The sequence below is a fragment of the Ambystoma mexicanum genome, chromosome 6p (genome assembly GCF_040938575.1).
Source record: "Ambystoma mexicanum isolate Mex_15411 chromosome 6p, UKY_AmexF1_1, whole genome shotgun sequence".
In the NCBI taxonomy this organism is placed as follows: Eukaryota; Metazoa; Chordata; class Amphibia; order Caudata; family Ambystomatidae; genus Ambystoma; species Ambystoma mexicanum.
The window spans coordinates 251,199,259-251,217,686 of record NC_090935.1 but is presented as its reverse complement, the minus strand read 5'-3'; the positions used below and the strand labels follow the sequence as shown (position 1 = coordinate 251,217,686).

General features: G+C 42.5%; 1 protein-coding gene across 4 annotated transcripts in view; it reads left to right on the top strand.

Moving 5' to 3' along the window:
* MYO5B (myosin VB) overlaps positions 1 to 18,428 on the top strand; it is a 1,432,615-nt gene that overhangs the window by 1,373,557 nt on the left and 40,630 nt on the right. For all 4 annotated transcript variants that reach the window (XM_069626964.1, XM_069626962.1, XM_069626965.1 and 1 more), the window contains 4 exons: positions 2,913 to 3,006; positions 3,729 to 3,872; positions 12,847 to 12,998; positions 14,096 to 14,185. In XM_069626964.1, coding sequence (XP_069483065.1) covers positions 2,913 to 3,006; positions 3,729 to 3,872; positions 12,847 to 12,998; positions 14,096 to 14,185 — 480 coding nt within the window. The remainder of the gene's footprint in view (positions 1 to 2,912; positions 3,007 to 3,728; positions 3,873 to 12,846; positions 12,999 to 14,095; positions 14,186 to 18,428) is intronic.

The window sequence follows — 18,428 nt, the reverse complement described above, 5'->3', positions numbered from 1 at the left end:
CAGTTCGCTGTGAAGGGTACAGGTGTAAGCTTGTATTTCCTGGCAGCACCGTCATCAGAAAGCTTGACGAGAACCTTTGGGCAACTGGCAAATGCATGGGATTCAGAGGCCAATCACTGCCACTGAATTCCACTCCACCTGCTGGCAACTCCACCGATGCCAGTTTCTTTCAAAGGGATTCCAGAACTTTACCGCAAATTCCAATCCCTATAAGAGAGTTATGCAAATGAAATGCGGTTCTGCACCACATCTGTCTGGGGCTGCATTTCACCGCTATGAGGACAATTTTCCATGGTACTAGACGTAGCGTAAAAAAAAAAAAAATGTTCTTTAAGTTTTGCAGGAGGTCAATGTTTGCCTTATACTGTTGGGCTAATACCGGAAGTTTGCCCAGAGCAATGCCAGAAGGTGAGATTGATTGTAAACCTTCCATCCATCAACTCTTTTGTTTTGCTGTAGTCACCCTCAGTGGGACTGGTATGCCCATACGTGGGGCCTGTGTCTGCTGGGCCTAGACACCCAAGCGACTCCTCACTTATGAGGCTGAAACATGTCTAGGGGATGCTTGTGGTCTCGTGCAGAAGGGATTTCACCTAGCAGTTCGGGCTGCACTGCCCCTTTTGGGGTAGGAAGAAGCCTGATTTGCATATGGTTTTTCTTCTTCTGTAATAGCTCGGCAGGTGAGGAATGATGGTCTGGAGGGTTGCCCAGAGCAATGCCAGAGGTTAGGATTCATTCCAAACCTTCCTGCCATAACCTCTTGTGTGTGGCTAATACGGTTCCCAGTTGGCATGAGCGCAAACATTGACCTGGTGCAAAGTTGCCCTTGCAGTTTGCACAATGCTGCATTTGCAAGCTAAAAAGAGGGAACGCTCACAGTTATTTGTACGTTTTTGAAGTTGCTGTAAGGGCGGTGTATTTTACCAGTGACTGAAAGAGAATCCTCAGCAGACGGTATGCTAAAGGTATGCCACATGCCTGTCTTTAAAAAAAGACTGAAATCACATGACATTATCACAGCGGCTCGGTAGCGTGCCTAAAACTAATTTGGCAAGATCTCAAGTTGCCCCGTGCCAGGTGTGAAATAGTCAACCAGTCGTATCTTTTAGGCACCCATTAAATTGCTTTAGGGTAATTTTAGTCCTGTATTTACAAAAAGTGCAGGGATGCAAAATGGCACATGCAAACTATTCCAGAGCATATCAGACATGAACTATTTTAGCATATTTTATTAACCAAAGCTTGAATAAAGTACTTGGGTGAGACAAGTGGGCAGTGGCTTGTCTGCAGAACTAGACGTTGGCTTTTTACACCCAGCAGTTGTTCCACATGCATATCACTATTGTGTGTCAGGCAGGAACACATGTACCTGTCTCTTTGTGTATACAGCGGACATATATGGCACGAACGTAGGATATAAGATCCTTCTGAAAGAGGGCAGAACCGGGGAGCCGGGGGGGGGGCGGGAGTGTGGGCCATTGAGGACTCCATCCTTGAGACCATATTCACATATGCTTAGTCTGTCCAACCTACCCAGACTAGTGTTGATTAACTCCTTCAAATACCAAAGTGTCTTGCAATTGGCGAACTGTGGGATACAGGCAAGAGCTAGAAAGAGTCCTCTTTGCACAATGGAGAATACAGGGCGGGGCTGGGCGTGCTTTTGACGTTTTTAATTTCTTTAGTCAATATAGTGATGCATTGATTTTGTTTTTATTAATATTTGGAATGTTTTACATTTTTTTTCTCCAGTATTTGACAAATAACTTTGCCCATTTTCAGGGTTATTTTTTATTCTCATTATGGTCTTTGAAAGCCTTTTTTATTCCAGAAGCCTGGTGTGATTGTCTGGTCAATCGATGAACTCCTTCCTGGCTGATCCCCCGCCCCATCTCACCCAGAGCCATCTGTGAAGTGTGCTGCTTCAGCACAATGTTCTCCCTTTTTTCATGCAAAGGGTGCGTAGGACAACAGACAAACATGATATTTTAGATTTTTTTTTTCACCCACAATAAATACCTTTACCAGACTCAAAAGCAGCCATTGGCCCCTCGGAACATGAAACAACTTCCAAATCCCTCTCTGACGCTGTTCCTTCAAAGAGGTCTCCAAACATTAGGTAAACAATCTCTAATTTAACATGTTTTCATTCAACTTGAGTGGTAATGTGTCACTATTGCACAGTGTACAGAAATCTGTAAGGAGCGCACACCTTATTTATAAGTTGGCAATACAGACTTGTGGGAATCCTGCTGAAGATTAACAGGTGCAGGGGAGAAAAGTGTGACTCTGGCACAATAAGACGCTAATATGCAATCACGAGAAAATAAAATGTCCTCAATTAGTGGACACTCCCGTCCACTGCACGCCTCATGTACTGACAGCAAGATCAGGGAAAACTTTACAAAAGTCATGAATACTTCACCTGGATCCTACTAGATATGCACATACGTGCATTCTGAATCCTTCCGTCGATGGTAATATTCCATTGCTCCGTCTCTAGAAATCCACCACATGATCATCACCAATGCGCAACAGCCAACGCATCATTCCATACTTCTCCCAAACCCTTTCCCTTAAGATTTAACATCATTCCAGAAGGCCTTAACTCCCCAAGGCTAACCATATTGCTCATACTGTCTGTCCCAAGTGTGACCTTCGGCACACGCCTGAGAGTGGTGCTACAGGTCATTCTTCTACTGCACCATCAAGCAGCTTTGTCCTCTCCTGAACTAGGGTTCTAGGTCCTGGGCCACCGCCTGATTGTTGTGATCCCAGTGACTTCACAGAAGTGGAAGATTGCTGACTCACTAGCGAAATAGTCTATTCCTAAAAGGACAACATATCCCAACCGATCCAAAAGGTCACCATAACTATAATCCTACTGATCTACTTGCTTTCCCTAATTTCAGGATCTCAAGGAATTAGCAGAAAAACTAGAAAAGAACGAGAGGAAGCTAAAGAAACAACTGAAGATTTACATGAAGAAAGTTCAGGAATGTGAAGGTAAGCTCTCTGGCTCAGTCACACTGTAGAGCAACCATTTGAACTCAGGAAAGTGCCGGTGAAAAAAAAATGACTTTCACCTTTGGATTTCTTTAAACCGACACCCAAAGCATTTAGCCCATCTGACCGTTGACATTGGGCTTATGAACTCTAGAGCAGGTTCCCATTTCTCTCCATTAGGTCATGTTGACCTTTGAACCATTCAGGAGACAGCAGCCCTGTCCTATGTTTTCTTTGCTTTCTGGAACTTGTATTCCCAGATTTATAATGGGAAATTGCAGAGAATTAACCGGGGCAGATGTTGGCATCTATGCCTTTGATAGTTTGCTACATTTGCTTTTGAAGTAATGGGGCTAAATAACTGGTTGGAGATATAAGAGGTGCACTCTGGGACTGTCAGAGGAGAAGCGTTTAACCATGAACACATGGAGCATTAACGGAGGCACAAGATGGTTGGGCGAATTGTATAAGATCCCTTGTTCATGCTTAGATTAACGAAAATCCTGGTTTATTTCAATTGTATAAAGGACCCAGTTTTGCCTAGTAAGTGGTCGGCTAGTGAATACACTCTTTATGATCTCAGTTTGCTTCCTATCAATAAAGGCATGCACGATTATGAAATAACTTGAGTAGAGTGCTTTCTGTAGTTACAGAAAGGTATTGTTGGCTAATGTCTGTACTTAATTATCAAGGGATTTGCTATTCTTCTCTCTCCTTTGTAGCAACACAGGACACCGAGCAGACGGAACGGAAGAGGCATGAGTTCACCAGACAGGTCACGGTGCAGAGGAAGGAGAAGGAATTCCAGGGAATGCTGGAGTACTACAAGGAAGACGAGGCTTCCCTGATACGCAACCTAATCACAGGTCAGGACTAAACATCACACTGTGTCTTATCTTCTAGTGAAGCCATTGGATACCAAATCCCAACAAGCTTTTAAGAGTTTCCAGCAAATATGTAATTGATCTTCAATAAAATTCACGATATGTCCATTTTAGCTCGTATACATATCAGATGAGAATGTCCTAAAACCAGAATTGATTTCACCACTTGATAGATTACCGGCAAGCCCAGCCCGATTGCTAAGGACGAGTATGGGCGTCCTTTTGCATAGACTTGATTAAACCTCGGCAGTTAAGGGGTTAATTAAAGCCGCTGTAAATGTGATATAGTCTATGGAGATATCCATGGACTTTGATTTTACCCTTATTTTGCCATGTAGGAAGTACTAAGGTCTGTACTTTCTGCTCAGTTGTCATGCGCAACTGTATAAGCGCATGAAAGCCTTCATTGCATTTGCAATCACACTGGTAACATGCGTGAGGCCGTGAGTCCCAGCACATCGCCACACGTGGCCCTTATTGCTCCGGCTTTATCTAGGCTCTTAAATGGATTTAACTTGCAAACCTGGAGCTTTATAACAGTATCAGACTGTTTCTATCCAGGTCGCAAACACTCTCACTTTTTTCAGGAATCCAAGCTAGATCCTCCAACAGTGTATGCCTTTTATGGGGGCTCCAGACCTCGAGAGGGCAGGGAGACGGTCAAAGAACAAGATGGGCAACATGCAGGGGTTGAGATAGATGGCTCGGCCATTTTGAGTGCATGGTACTCAAAATAACATTATGCAGTAAAACAGATCAACTTGCACGTGAGTGTGTGCACCAAAAAAGGAGTGGAACGTGGTTCATTCAGGGAGGTCATTTGGGCGTCACAACTGCGACTCCTGTGGTCTCCCTTGCTACGTTCTGGAGGGGCAGGAATTCTTGTTCAGGCCTCTTAAAAAACAGGGGGTTCCACAAGTGTAACACTGAGCAGTGACCCTAAATAAGAAAGAATAGGAATAACAAATAATTTGTCTTTCTGTAATTCTATACAATAATTGCTAGATTCATTAAAGGGTTATTTCAGGCACACTTCAGGGGGTGAGTCACTGATTTAGTCTGTTCTTAAACACCTCAAATTCACAATGCAGACAAAAACCTCCAAAAAGCATTTAGAGTAGAATAAGCATCCGTTTCAGACTATATGTATTTTGCTTTTTGCAAGTTGCAGTTATATCATGTGTTTTCTGCGTTTGTCTCTGTTACGATCATCACAAGACATTCAATCTCGGTGTCCTCGGTCACTTGACAAAATGCTTGAGCCTAAAAGCATGTGTACAGTGTAGAAATATTTGACCATATCACATCGAGTGGCCATTAATTTAATTGTGCCACAATTAATTCTTTGTTGTAATGTGTCTATCTTTCCCAGCTCCCTGGCAAAGTGTTCAGGATGTTTGTTTGCATGTATGAGGTAACCAGGGTCCAGAGTATGGGATGTGTGAGTATGCTGATTTCCCTATTTTGCCAACCTCTGAAGCCTGAAAAGTAGATCCACGCAGGCTTGACATGTGCACCAGACCTGCGGATGAACTGACCTGCTGTTCAATCTAAGTTACCAGTTTAATGGTGTCCACTACAGAGTGTAATTTGCTTTCTGATTTTGAAAACATTCAGACATGTAATTGCATATTTTATTGTAGCGAGTGAGATAGCTCAGTGGGTTCAGTGCAGACTGCTGCAATGTGTATGTGTGATCTGCAGGTTGCTGGTTCGAATCCCGGCAAGGCCAACTCAGCCTTTCATCCTTCTGAGGTTGATAAATGTGTACCAACACAGGTTTGGTGATATTGTATGTATATTTGTTCTATATAGAGCGCTTAAGCATAAGTGCTACATAATTATCATTTGGCCTTGGACGTCTGCTTGCATTTATGGTAATATGGACCTATACACACTGATATTAACAATACATATGGTGGTCCATTCTTTTATGAAATGTATATCACATTACTGATATCGTGACCATATTTTTCATAGTGTACTTAGGAGCAATGCTATGTGATGCCACTTCCTGTTTTGTCAAGGGGTAAAAGGTTTTGTTTCATCACTTCCTGTTGTGTCATCAGAGGTCTAGGGTCATGTTATGTCACTTCCGTCACCTCAGGCATTTTGGTGAAATGATGTCCCTGGGTTCACTGACACCAACCTTTCCTAAGCACATCTAAAAGGTAACACAAATGATATTAGAGAAAAAATAAAAAAGATGCAAAGTACCCCTGCAGCACTTCACTGTAAAGTGGTGTGTGCTATATTAAATAATACAGGAAAATCATGAAAGGGGACACTCGGAGCTGACCAGTGCCCCCAAAGTAAATAGTAAACAAGTAAGGTGTGATATTAGAAACAACCGAAAGCATATGAATAAAATTCACACGTTTAATGTGTGATAGTAAGAACAAGCACAACCACACGTATAAGGAAGCTTGATATGTGTAATATTTCATGCAAGCATAATCAAACCAATAAACACTTCAGAAATGAGCAATCGTAACAGTGTCAGATGGTGACATTTTTAAGTGGAAGAGCATAACTGTTTCTCTAGATTATGTGGGAGTGACCAAATGCAGGGAGGGAGATCGAACGAGCCAACTGGGTTTCGGAGGTAGTTCTACCCCCTAGCGCATGTTTAAAATAATGAATTAAAATGGCATTTTTTATAGCACAATTTGAAATCCGTTTTGTATGGTAGGACATGTAAAACTCTAATAAGTGCAAATCACCAACAGGAGCATATTCATAATGACTTGGCCCACAATAAATGCCAGTATAAAAATAATGTTCATGTTGACTGTGTCCATGCATGTCCCTGCAGGCTGCAGCAATATATGATAGTATTACCATATAAGAACATACTCCTGTTGACTTTACCAGTAACAGATATCATGACATAGTAAGTAAACATGTCCAGACTGTCTGTACCAATATAGGCCAGTCTAACCACATAAAACTGCTTATCATGTTTGCTTTACCCTTAATGCTTAGGACAAAATACCATGTCACAGTTAGAAAATATGGCCAGACTGGCTGCAACACCAATGTGGGCCAGTCTAGCCATGTAATAACACTTATCATGTTTGCTTTACTCTTCACGCCCGTAAAAAATAATGCCACCAATAGCAACCCCTACAATGAAAGGGTGGCTCCCCCTTCATCCACATAGATACACCATCTCACTCATACAGCACACACGACACATAATGCATACACTCTCTCACTCACCAATGCATTCATGCAGAATACACACTCTCATCCACCTGTGCATTCGTACAGCAAATACACTGAAATGCATACATGCACAAGATCAGACAACCCACTTGCATGTGCTCATACATTCAAATTAACATTGATTTAACATTTCACATTCCTGCTTGCACCCTCAACACAACACAACACAGGAACATGACCCGATGGCCTGCCTGCTCTGCAGAACACGCTGACTGACAAGAGAGGACTGATTTCCTTTCAGTCACTGTATACTACATTAGTGCAATAATATGAGGCGTCAATGCAAACCTTCCAATGCCCTGCTGGCCTCTCATTATTGGGATGCTATGTCTTTTGCATTGCAGGGTTATGTGCCCATCCACTGAGGTAGGCAGCGGATATATATCTACTGAGGTAGGCAGCGGATTGATATCACAATCACAAACCACATTACCACCACAATCCATCCTTATCACAATCGCTCATTATCCTGCATCCCTCCTCCTCATCACAGTCCCTCAAAACCATTGCATCCCTCACTCTTGTCAAAGTCCCTCATTACCACTGCACCCCTCATCCACGTCCCTCATTATCACCACATCCCTCATTCTTGTAAAAATCCCTTCATTACCATTTCCACACACATCCGAATACCTTATCATCATTACTGCTGCCATCCGCATCCTGATCCCTCATTTAATTGCCTCAAGTATTCTGGCCCTGTCCCTAATTATTTATTTAATGAACACTTCAGGGAAAACAGTATTTTTGGTAGAAACATGGAACAAAACCTTTGACATTGATTTACAGAGCAGTGCACCAGTGTCCTTAACAGTGGGGAGAGGCTGTAGATATAAGACCAGATGTTGCAAGGGAGGTAGAAACATGAACCAGATACAAGGACAGTAGAGCATGATATAGGAACGGGATAGTGGAGGAAGTGCTAAGGGTTAGCATGAAGGGGTGGGGGATAAGTGTTGTGGGGCTGTCTTAAAGAAGTAGGAGGAGAGGAGAACAGGGAGATGTAGTGGCATAGAATGTCATGCAAGTGGTCCTTCAGAAAGGAGGAGAGCTAGGAATTTGGATTTAAATACAGATGGAGTGGGAGTACTGCAGAGAGGTAGAGAAAGAGCATTCCAGGCTAGGGGAGCAAGAAGAGGAAGAGTGCGCAAACGAGAGGGAGCGCAAGGGGCATGAGAGGTGGCAAGGAGGCCAGCCAAGGAATGTCATAGGCAGCGAGGGGGAGAGTAGAGAGTGAGATTGGTTGATAGGTAGGGTGGGGGCGAGCCTGTGTATAGTTTTAAAGTTGATGATAATCTGTTTATACTTTGCCCTGTCTCATAGACCTAACTGATGACTGGCTGGGGAGGTGGAGATGAAAAGGGGAAGGTTGAAGAGTGAACAGACAGCTAGGTTGAGGACTTTGTCGAGAGGTGAAAAAGGATAGTTGTGAAGGCCCTAGAGTAGACTGGCACAGTAGTCCGATTGAGAGAGTACTAAAGAGGAGATTAGGTGCTTAGTAGAGTTGAAGGAAAAAAGAAAGTTGTCTAATTCTTTTCATGTTGAAGAGATTACATCCGGCCACAGTGGCAGATTTGGAGACAAAGAGCAAGAAGTTGTGAGATGGGTTGAAAGCACCACCAAGGTTCTGAGAAGAAGCAGAGTAGTATAAGGTAGTCAGGAGAGAAGAATAGAAGAGGGGTAGAGGAAGAGATAGCCTGTTTGGATCTGAAATGGAGAACGGTCTTAGTGGAGTTGAGGATGGGTGAGTGAGATGCCCTCCAGTATTTGATCACAGAGAGACAGTTAGACATTTTTGACCGTAGCTCATCAGATAAGGAGGTAACAAAGAAGAAGCTTTGAGTGTCATCGGCAAAGAGTGGATAGGAGAAGCCATAGGAAGAGATCATGTTGCCAACGGCAGATGTATAGAGAGTGAAGTGAAGTGAAGTGGACTCAGTAATTACCCTTAAGGAACACCAACAGTAAGGGGATGAGTGGGTATGTAATGCTGTTCCAGGACACCTGGAAGTTTCTGAAGCGAGATATGATGCAAACCAAGCAAAGGCCTTGTACCTGATGCCTAGGAGGGATCGTGTTAAGAGAAAGTCAGAATGGTTGATGTTATCAAAGGCAGTAGAGAGGTCAAGAAGAAGAATAGATGAGCAGTTAGCATGATGAGTGGAAGAGATATAGCTGCTGACATTGAGGAGAGCTTGCTCAGTAGAGTGCAGATGTAGGAAGCAATATTGAAGAGGATCCAGGAGGTTGTGTGTGTCAAGGAACTCAGTGAGTCATTTGAAAACTACATGCTCTTGGTTTCTGGAATAGTGAGGTAGAAGAGAGACATGACGAAAGCTGGAAGGACAGTTGTGATCTGGACCAAGTTTCTGGAGGATCGGGGTGACAGTAGCCAATGTGTAGGGTGATGGAAAAATGGCACTCCCAAGTTAGGAGTTGAAGAGAGAAGCAAAATATGGAGCAACACTGTGAGCTATGAGTTTCACAATGTGTGCAGATAGATGATCGATAAGGGAAAATGAAGAGTTAGCCCTGAGGAGAAGGTCAAGAAACTCATTAGGGTTCATGCAGGCAAAGGAAGACATTGTTGCAGGAGAGGAGGGCAGAGGTGGTGGAGAAAAGTGAGCAGATGTGTGGGATAGAAGGTAATTTGGAAGGCCATGCACACCCTTGCCTCAGTCACTCATTATCATGTGCATCATCGCCCCAGTAGCTCAATACCATGAGAATCTTCATTCCAGGCCAAAGACAGATAGGCCCATACATAGACAGGCCCGAAGATAGATGGCCAAAAGATAGGCCCAAAGATAGATAGCTGCAATTGTTAGATTCAATTCTGATACCCATGTAACCTTTACTATGAAGTTGTTTACACAGTTTTTAAAACTTCACTAGCCAAAATTGAGATATAAAGTTGTAAGAAAACAGGAATTAACACATTTTACCGAATGCTCGTAATGTGTAATATTATCAACAAGCACATAAATTAGAAGATTATGTTTATAATATTACAATCACAAGCAGGAGAACAAGCAGAACAATCCTAATGTGCAATATTATGAGCAGGAACAAGCATACAATGAAACAGAAGACTCGTAATGAATAAAAGTCAAGCAAAAATGTGTGTTATCGAGCTCAAATCTATCAAAGATAGATAGATAGATAGATAGATAGATAGATAGATAGATAGATAGACAGACAGACACACAGATAGAGAGAGAGAGAGATAGAGAGAGAGAGAGAGAGAGAGAGAGAGAGAGAGAGAGAGAGAGAGAGATAGATAGATACTAATCTGATGCATCCGTAATGTGATGAACACTGCAATGCTATCTTCCCTCCTCCTGCCCCATACACGCACACATCACAATACGACCTAAGGAACAGAACCTATAACAAAACATTAACAAATTAACACAAATCACTAGGTGGAGCTCCAAAGGTCAACAACGGTACCTAAGTCATAAAGTGACTGGGTCATGTGTCAGGGTTTTTGCAATCTGCACAAAGGCAAAATTCAAATACAACAGAGGTGTTAAGAAAAAAATTTTAAAACCAGAATGCAAAACCAGATTTCTACCTTTAATCGTTGAAATCTACTTATATTGGAAATACCAACACTAAAGTTTAAAGAAGCAGTAAACACATTGAAATAGTTGACAACAAAAAATAAAATTCTACTTTAAAACTACCAATGATGTAACCTTAACTCATCATATAAAAAGTGACAGAAAATATGGAAATATAAACATGCCCCTCAGTGCAATAAATGTGTTACATTTTGCTATTAATCCCATTAATCCCACCCTCCATTACAAACAATCATGCACGTGAAATTGCTTTAATATTGGCATAAAACACACAGAGTTGCATTACTATTACATTCCTTTAGTTCACCTTCCTGTAAATGTTGAACTTTACAGCCCTCAACCAAACAAAACCCAAACCCCAAGTGACCACACTTTCCAAACATTCTAACAAATATATCCGTAAGAACGCTTACAAAAATAAAACTTTGGATGATAAATGTTACATTATCAGACATGGTAACATAAACAAAATCAAAATAAATATAAAATAAGCAAAATGAATAAAACACTTTTAAAAAAGCAGCAATAACAAAATATGTAGGCCCTTTTAATATGCAAGGTTTGGGCCAGAAAGTTGGGTATGCCCCAGAGCATGTGATCAGTGGGGTTGGAATCTATCATCTGTAATGAATGCATGTGTTTACACAGCAGCAAAAGCCAAGAAACTCAATCTTCCACAACTGCTAATTGCACCTGTACACAATGGATGTTTCTAGGGCATCAAATGGGATGAACTTTAAAAAAAGAAATCTTTTGCCAAAAGAAGAGGAACGTACTGTTCAAATAATAATAATCGTAATAATAAAAATAATACATATTTGGACTCCAGTTCCTATGAATATGATAAAAGTAATATGTCATTGGGATAAAATGGATGCTTGTAAATCTAAACCTAAAAACGATGAACGTCTTTCCCTTTTTGAAATACCCTTAGCAGTATCTACCAATTGCTCATGAAGGGTCTGGCATGCATGATTGTAAAAAAGGACACGTATCAATGAGCCCATTCTTGGTAGTAGCGCAGTCAAAAAAAGAAGGGTTTGGATAGCTAAATTTAGGTATTTTGTTAGAAATTATATATATAACATGGACCATAGCTGTGAGGATGGAAAGAGACTGACTCACTAGATCATATACAAAAATATAAATGTATTTAAAATTATAAATCTCAAATGAATAATGCTGTACTCGACAGAACTCGCATCTCCATTGCATATTTCAATTCTCAAATAAATTCCACTCCTTGCCATTTACTCCATCACCCATACTTTGAAATACATTTATATTTTTGTATATGATCTAGTGAGTCAGTCTCTTTCCATCCTCACAGCTTCGGTCCATGTTATATATATATTTTGTGTCTTACCTGGAAGGCCAGTAGTGTTACAGGTACCCTGTATTTTTGTAAGGTATTTTGTTAGAAGCATAGAATAGACTAAAGGCAGGGAAAGCTTTATGTATAATACCGCGTCAGCCATTTCACGTACTAACAAACGTGCCATTGACCCCGCCTGCCAAACATAAGTGGTAGGTTTTGATCAAAATGTCAAGAAGTCCCTACTACAATATGGTCCTTAGTACATATGTCATTATGCTGATGCTAGATTGCCGGCAATAAAAATGCAGAACGCAAGATCTGGAACAGGACATTAACATATAAAGTATAGACTCTTCATGTCATGAGATTATCTGAGATTTAATAGGAGCAGGCGGCAGCTACCATCGGTTTGAGTGCACTGGAAAACTCAGCTGAGTGAAGGACGTGTATGCATTTATTAGCTACCAGCAGGACATTACGGATTCAAGTAACAAATAAGGAACGTGCTTCTGTTACATTGTTAAGCAACTTGCACTTCCTTTATAAAGAGAGTAGGACTTGTACCTGTCTTCAAATTCTACGATGGTTCATTTCTGTCCTCAAAGTCTAAGACGGTTGGTTATGTCTGTCTTCAAATTCTACGATGGTTGATTTCTATCTTCAAAGTCTAAGACGGTTGGTTATGTCTGGCTTCAAATTCTACGATGGTTGATTTCTGTGTTCAAAGTCTAAGACGGTTGGTTATGTCTGTATTCAAATTCTACGATGGTTGATTTCTATCTTCAAAGTCTAAGACGGTTGGTTATGTCTTTCCCTTTTGCAGATCTGAAGCCTCAGCAGGTGTCTGCCACAGTTCCCTGCCTCCCAGCCTACATCCTCTTCATGTGCATCCGGCATGCCGATCATATCAACGACGACCAGAAGGTGCACTCTCTGCTCACCACCACCATCAATGGCATCAAGAAGGTCCTCAAGGTAAGGCCAAATGCTTCTGCTGGGTGTGGTCATCCCTGCAAGGTGGTCACTTGCAGCAGCCTAATTACACTTGCGCCGTAGAAGAAATCCCCGCCGGAATATTCACTCTCAGACTTGTTTTTTTTAAATCTGGGATTCTGACTAAGTTCAATGAGCATGGACTGCGAAGCAAAAGAACAGATTCTGAGCCAAGCTGATATCCTCCTTTTGGAAGGTGTTCTGCATTGATATATGCTTCCCAGAGGGAACCCTGCTCCATCTTTATTTCCGGAACACTGGTTCATTTTTCTCTTGCTTTCTCATCACTACAGAATCTGAGTTCAGAATAAACAAGATTCCCAAAATAGACATCTGGAGGCCTCACCCAGTTCAAGGGTTGTGCAGGCGGCTTCAATCAGGAGGCCATAGTGTGATGGTTGGTAGGCCCTGGTCCCTCGAAGGAGTGCAGGAGAATCCCCTCACTGTACCGTTAGCTGCAATATGACTCATTAAGAAGGAAAGTCTTTCATTGTAATGTGCAGCTGTGTTGATGCACTTGAGATCCAGATTGGTCTGTATTGTTGTTCCCAGTACACTCATGGACTCCCTTCCTGTTTCTTTCTTAGGAATCCTCTCAGGCTTCATAAGATTAGCTTTGCCAGAGAGGAACGCAAATATGCGGGTGTGCCATGCTGCAAATTTTGCCATATAATATGACAGCCCCCATATGCCTTGTTTATTGAATCTCTGGGAGGAGGATGTCATTTGCTATTTTAAATCATATTTGTCAATAAATGTGCACAGTAAACTTTTCATTCACTCTGTGTAATTTGTAAATGTAGCTGATTATGATAGCACTTCAGCATGTTTGCGGAACAGTGTTTTAATTTCACGTACCAGGCGCAACGATTTCACTGGCTCCTCGTGTGCTCTTTGTGGCGATACTGTCACCCCTGTGCCTTTCATTTCAAATAGGTTCATCTTAGACACAATGAGAAAAATGTGCTTACCATGTGCTAAGTAGACACCGCCCACTGTGTTTTAAACCTGTCTTTTTGATAGTCTTGGATGAATTTGTTAAAGGTTTCATAACCAAATATTTTCCCTTTCCCGTATAGAAGCACAGCGATGACTTCCAAATGACATCTTTCTGGTTAGCAAACACCAGTCGCCTCCTGCATTGCCTCAAACAGTACAGTGGAGACGAGGTAAGCAGCGTAGACCTGGGCTTCAATGAGTGCTTTTATCAGGGCAATCAGCTAGCCTAAAGTGATAAAGTGGATTTCTCCCACATGACGACAAATGCAGCGTCAAGTATCACCTCACGGATATCTTGTTAAAACCCTATATAATTGTCCTCTTGCAACTCTGTACATTCTGTTCCTCCCCTTATTGAACATCTTACACAAAAGAGGCAATGTAGCTGAATTGTTATGCTGTAGGTCAGAGGTCTGAAGCCTTCGAATCTCTATATGATTTAGACTACAACTCCCATGATCCCACAGCATTGGTTATGATGAGTAGTGCTGATGAGCCTTGCAGTTCAAAACATCTGGTGAGCGAAAGGCTGCAGACTGCTGCTTATGTATCTTTATGAATGTTATGTATTTTTCACCCTATTACTGCTCATACCACTTGCACAGATTAGTGCCACCCAACCCTAATTATGGATGAGTTGTGAAATGTTATGGCATCTGTGATGAAGTCCCCTGTCCTGTTCTGAATTGGCAAGGTAGTAACTCAGATGGTCAAGTGCCACGACAATCAGGAGGATGATAGGCCCAGGGGCGGTATATGGCAATCACCCCTGCATCGGGAGGCAGACATGGCGGGTAACGGCCACCCGACCGGATACTAGGCAGGCCCGAACGGATCTTGTTGGGGGTTGTGGGCCCTTACCGGCCATGTTGACCCCCGACAAGAGGTTGATAGCCATTCGCACCTTGAGGTTCATCCGGGGTGCAAACGGTTTAATTATTTATTTTTTTATACAGGAAATGGGCTGCGCATGTATTGCACGATCGCAACCTCCTGTAAAAAAAATAGAGAAACAAGATGACCGCCATCATGGGAAAGGGGACGTAGCCCCTTTCCCATTTCTATGGCACCCATGGGCAGGAGGAGCATCTCGACCAGAGCAGAAAGCTCTGGTCCAGCAGGTAAGTGTGAAGTAGGTTGTGGAAAGGGTATGTTATGTTTTTGTGAGTGGGGGAAGGGTGGGGACGTGGGGAGGAAACTAGGAGAGGATCCCCACAATCAAGATAGTGCATCCCGGGGAAGGGCCTCAGGTGTCTGGAAACAGCGTGTGCTACACAGTGTGTTCTCACACGCTGTTCCAACTACCTGATTGGCTCAGCCCTGTCCCTCGGTGCAAATGGGGAGTATACCCTGGCCACCACACCGTGGTCCCCTTACACAGCAGAGGACAATCAAAGTGCTGCAGTGCATAGACGTCTGGGGGGGGCGGCAGATTTGGCACACTCCACTGACCCTGGCAAGACTTAGCAAGATAATATTGGCGCATCCCATTTCTACCTGAAACCAAGAAGAAATGTACAGGTCACACTAAAGCATGCAACCCCAGATAGTTCTGAGGGAACCCCTTTTGCGACTGTACAGACTGGGACACTTGCTTCTGAGTCCAGTAAAACCAAGATGCCTTCACACCACAGTAGCAACATTGGGAGAGAGGAGGTTTCAGAGGAGCAAGTGCCCAAACCCCACTGCTGGGAAAAAAGCATTCTGACCTTTGTTTTTGTTCAGCAAGATTCCCTTTAATTTTGAGTTGCCAAATCTTGTCATCAATCGCTTTTATGAAAGTGGTGAATTCTGAAACACCGTCTGGGCAGCCTTGTTGATCCCAGATGAAATCCTGTGACATAGGAGGGTATTGGTAAGCACATCTGTCTGACAAGCATTACATCTATCATAAAACTGTTTATCCCAATTGATCTCTAACTTTATTTATACTTTATCACAACCCTTGTTCCATAGTAGGCAGCATGTTAGGTAGTCTTTGGGAAATATCAGTTTAAAAGAATTCATTTTAATTGCGTGTAATACTCAGCAAAACTAAATGCTAGGAAGTCCCATAAAACTTCTTTAAGAGTAAATTGGAAAGAAAGGAAGAATCTGTAGAAAAACTAAATCAAAGGTTTAATGCAGGGCAAGACACATTTTCTTTTCACTTACACCTTCATCAATTAAAACCTCTTGAATGCAGTGTTTATCAACTTGGTTGGCTGGGCCCAAGTAAATAAAAAAGAAATATGTTCACAAACATCTTCTTCAATAATGGCCAGTCAAGCCTCAAGGCCTTAATGTTTGGAAAAGGTATTGGGAGAAGGTCATGTGTCCAGTTTTTAGATCTTCTCTCCCAATGGCTGCAATTGGCTTTAGAATGCAGTCAGTTACTGCTCGCTTTCACTGATATTACAAGGAGTTCATAATAAGGTCACTCAATATCTGGAGTAAAGATTGAAACTTGCCGTCCCTGTTCCTTTCCGAGGAATGGGCTCCCCTCAGCCAACCCCGCTTCACTATGAAAATGCTGTCAATCACCATCTGTGATGTTTTTCCACTGTATTTACCAGCCTTGGGCAATTTACAAACATATTGATAAAGGGGGCCACTCTGGCTTTATGACACATAACCAGACCTTCTACCGGCCCGTAGCATGGGATTCCTCTTTCCTGCGAGGTTCAGTGCAACGTAAAAGCACATTGAATCCTAAATGGCAAGTGTTCTGTGCCAGTGCTCCTTCAAAGTTGCCACCGTTTCTACAGCCCACTGACTTGCAGTTGATATTATTGGGTCTTTGTAGTCTGTATGGGACAGAAGGCTTCAATTCTAATAATATCAGTCTGTTTTTTGTTGTTGTTGCTTTGTTAGTCAGTGGAGTCTAACCTCATGTTCCTCCTAGGCTCTATCACAGGATGATAGACCAACAATCAAGATTTGTAGTAGGCAGGTGTTATTACATCTTTTGTGTGTTATGAACTTGAGGACCCAAACCTACCAGTGTACGCCCACACCCATTGGTGGCTGTTTAACATGACCTCTCCCATTTAGCCTGTGGTCTATCCACTGAGGAAAGTGAGGTTGCACCTTTTGGCAGCAGTGCGCTTGACCTGCGTTTGCACAGACAATTACCGGGTCGAATTGCTGAATCAGTGCTTGAGTGAAGGATGATTTTAAGTTCAGAAAAGACAACCAGAAAGGTAAATAAAATAGGAGCCAGGAAGTCATGACTTCAATTTGTAAAGCCTCAGATACGTTCTTACATTTGCTCTTGGCCACTGTTTTACCCCTGCGCATCTCCCTGAGTCACCCACTCCACTGCTTGTGCGTAGATTGTGATTACAATAAATTCATCTGACTGTCCGTTGTTTTAATCTCACACTTTAAAAACGGAGGTCTGAAGCGTTAGGGGAGATTTCTCTTTAAGCAACTTACCCTCCATATTTCTATGGACCCCCCCAACCGTTTTGCTTTTGTTTTTGGACCTGTGCGGACTTTGTACAGGGAAGTGAAACCTTCATCTTCACGTCCCTGGCCTTTTGCTCATTTTGTTATGGGTAAACTGATCTGTTTCCCTTTTGTCTTTTTACCTTTTATCTTTTTTGTAACTTTTTAACAGTACACACAGCATCTTACAATGCAGTACAGTCAGGGGCGTTGCTAGGTTTGTAAAAGATCCGGGGCTAGAGCCCATTGCAAGTTTGGACTTCACATAACTACATGATCAGGAACGTGCGCGCCACGTTACAATTTCAAGCGTTAATATTGCAAACTATACTGCTCAAAGTGCTCATGCTCATTTGGAAGATTTGCCACCCCAAAACCTGAACATTCATCCAGTAGTGCTATGTAATACTGCATTGTTTGCGTTTCAACCCCCCACTCCTACATATCCTGTCGAAATTAACATGAGTGACGAAGGGAACGCAACATGCAGACAGCACGAAATAAAGCATGTATCTGACTAGGATGATTGTATACCATCCATTTTCTACAGGGCTGTCCAGGAATTTGAGGCCCAGAGATGCATAACCTGTCCAGACCCATTGAAGGCATATGCATTCTACATCTTCAGAAGTGACATCACAGAAATAACACCACAAGGACTTCCTCTGCCTTGCCTACCATAGCGCACTCTTGTGACATTAAAACAAGGTTCCATGTGTAAACAGCCAAATACCTCTGTGGTGGGCAGTAAATGGCAGGTCCTTATTATTATACAGGTATGCTCTGAGATACTCTCACCATGCACTATCATTTTCTCTCACTTTGTGCTGTCACTCTCTCCCATTGCACTGTCACTCTCACTGTACTCTGTGTGCAATCACTCACTCTGTGCCCTGTCTCTCACTCTGCGCTGTCTTGCCCTCGGCGCTCTGTCACACACCCTTTCTCTGCATGCTTTCACACTTTGCATCCTTTACTCTCCTC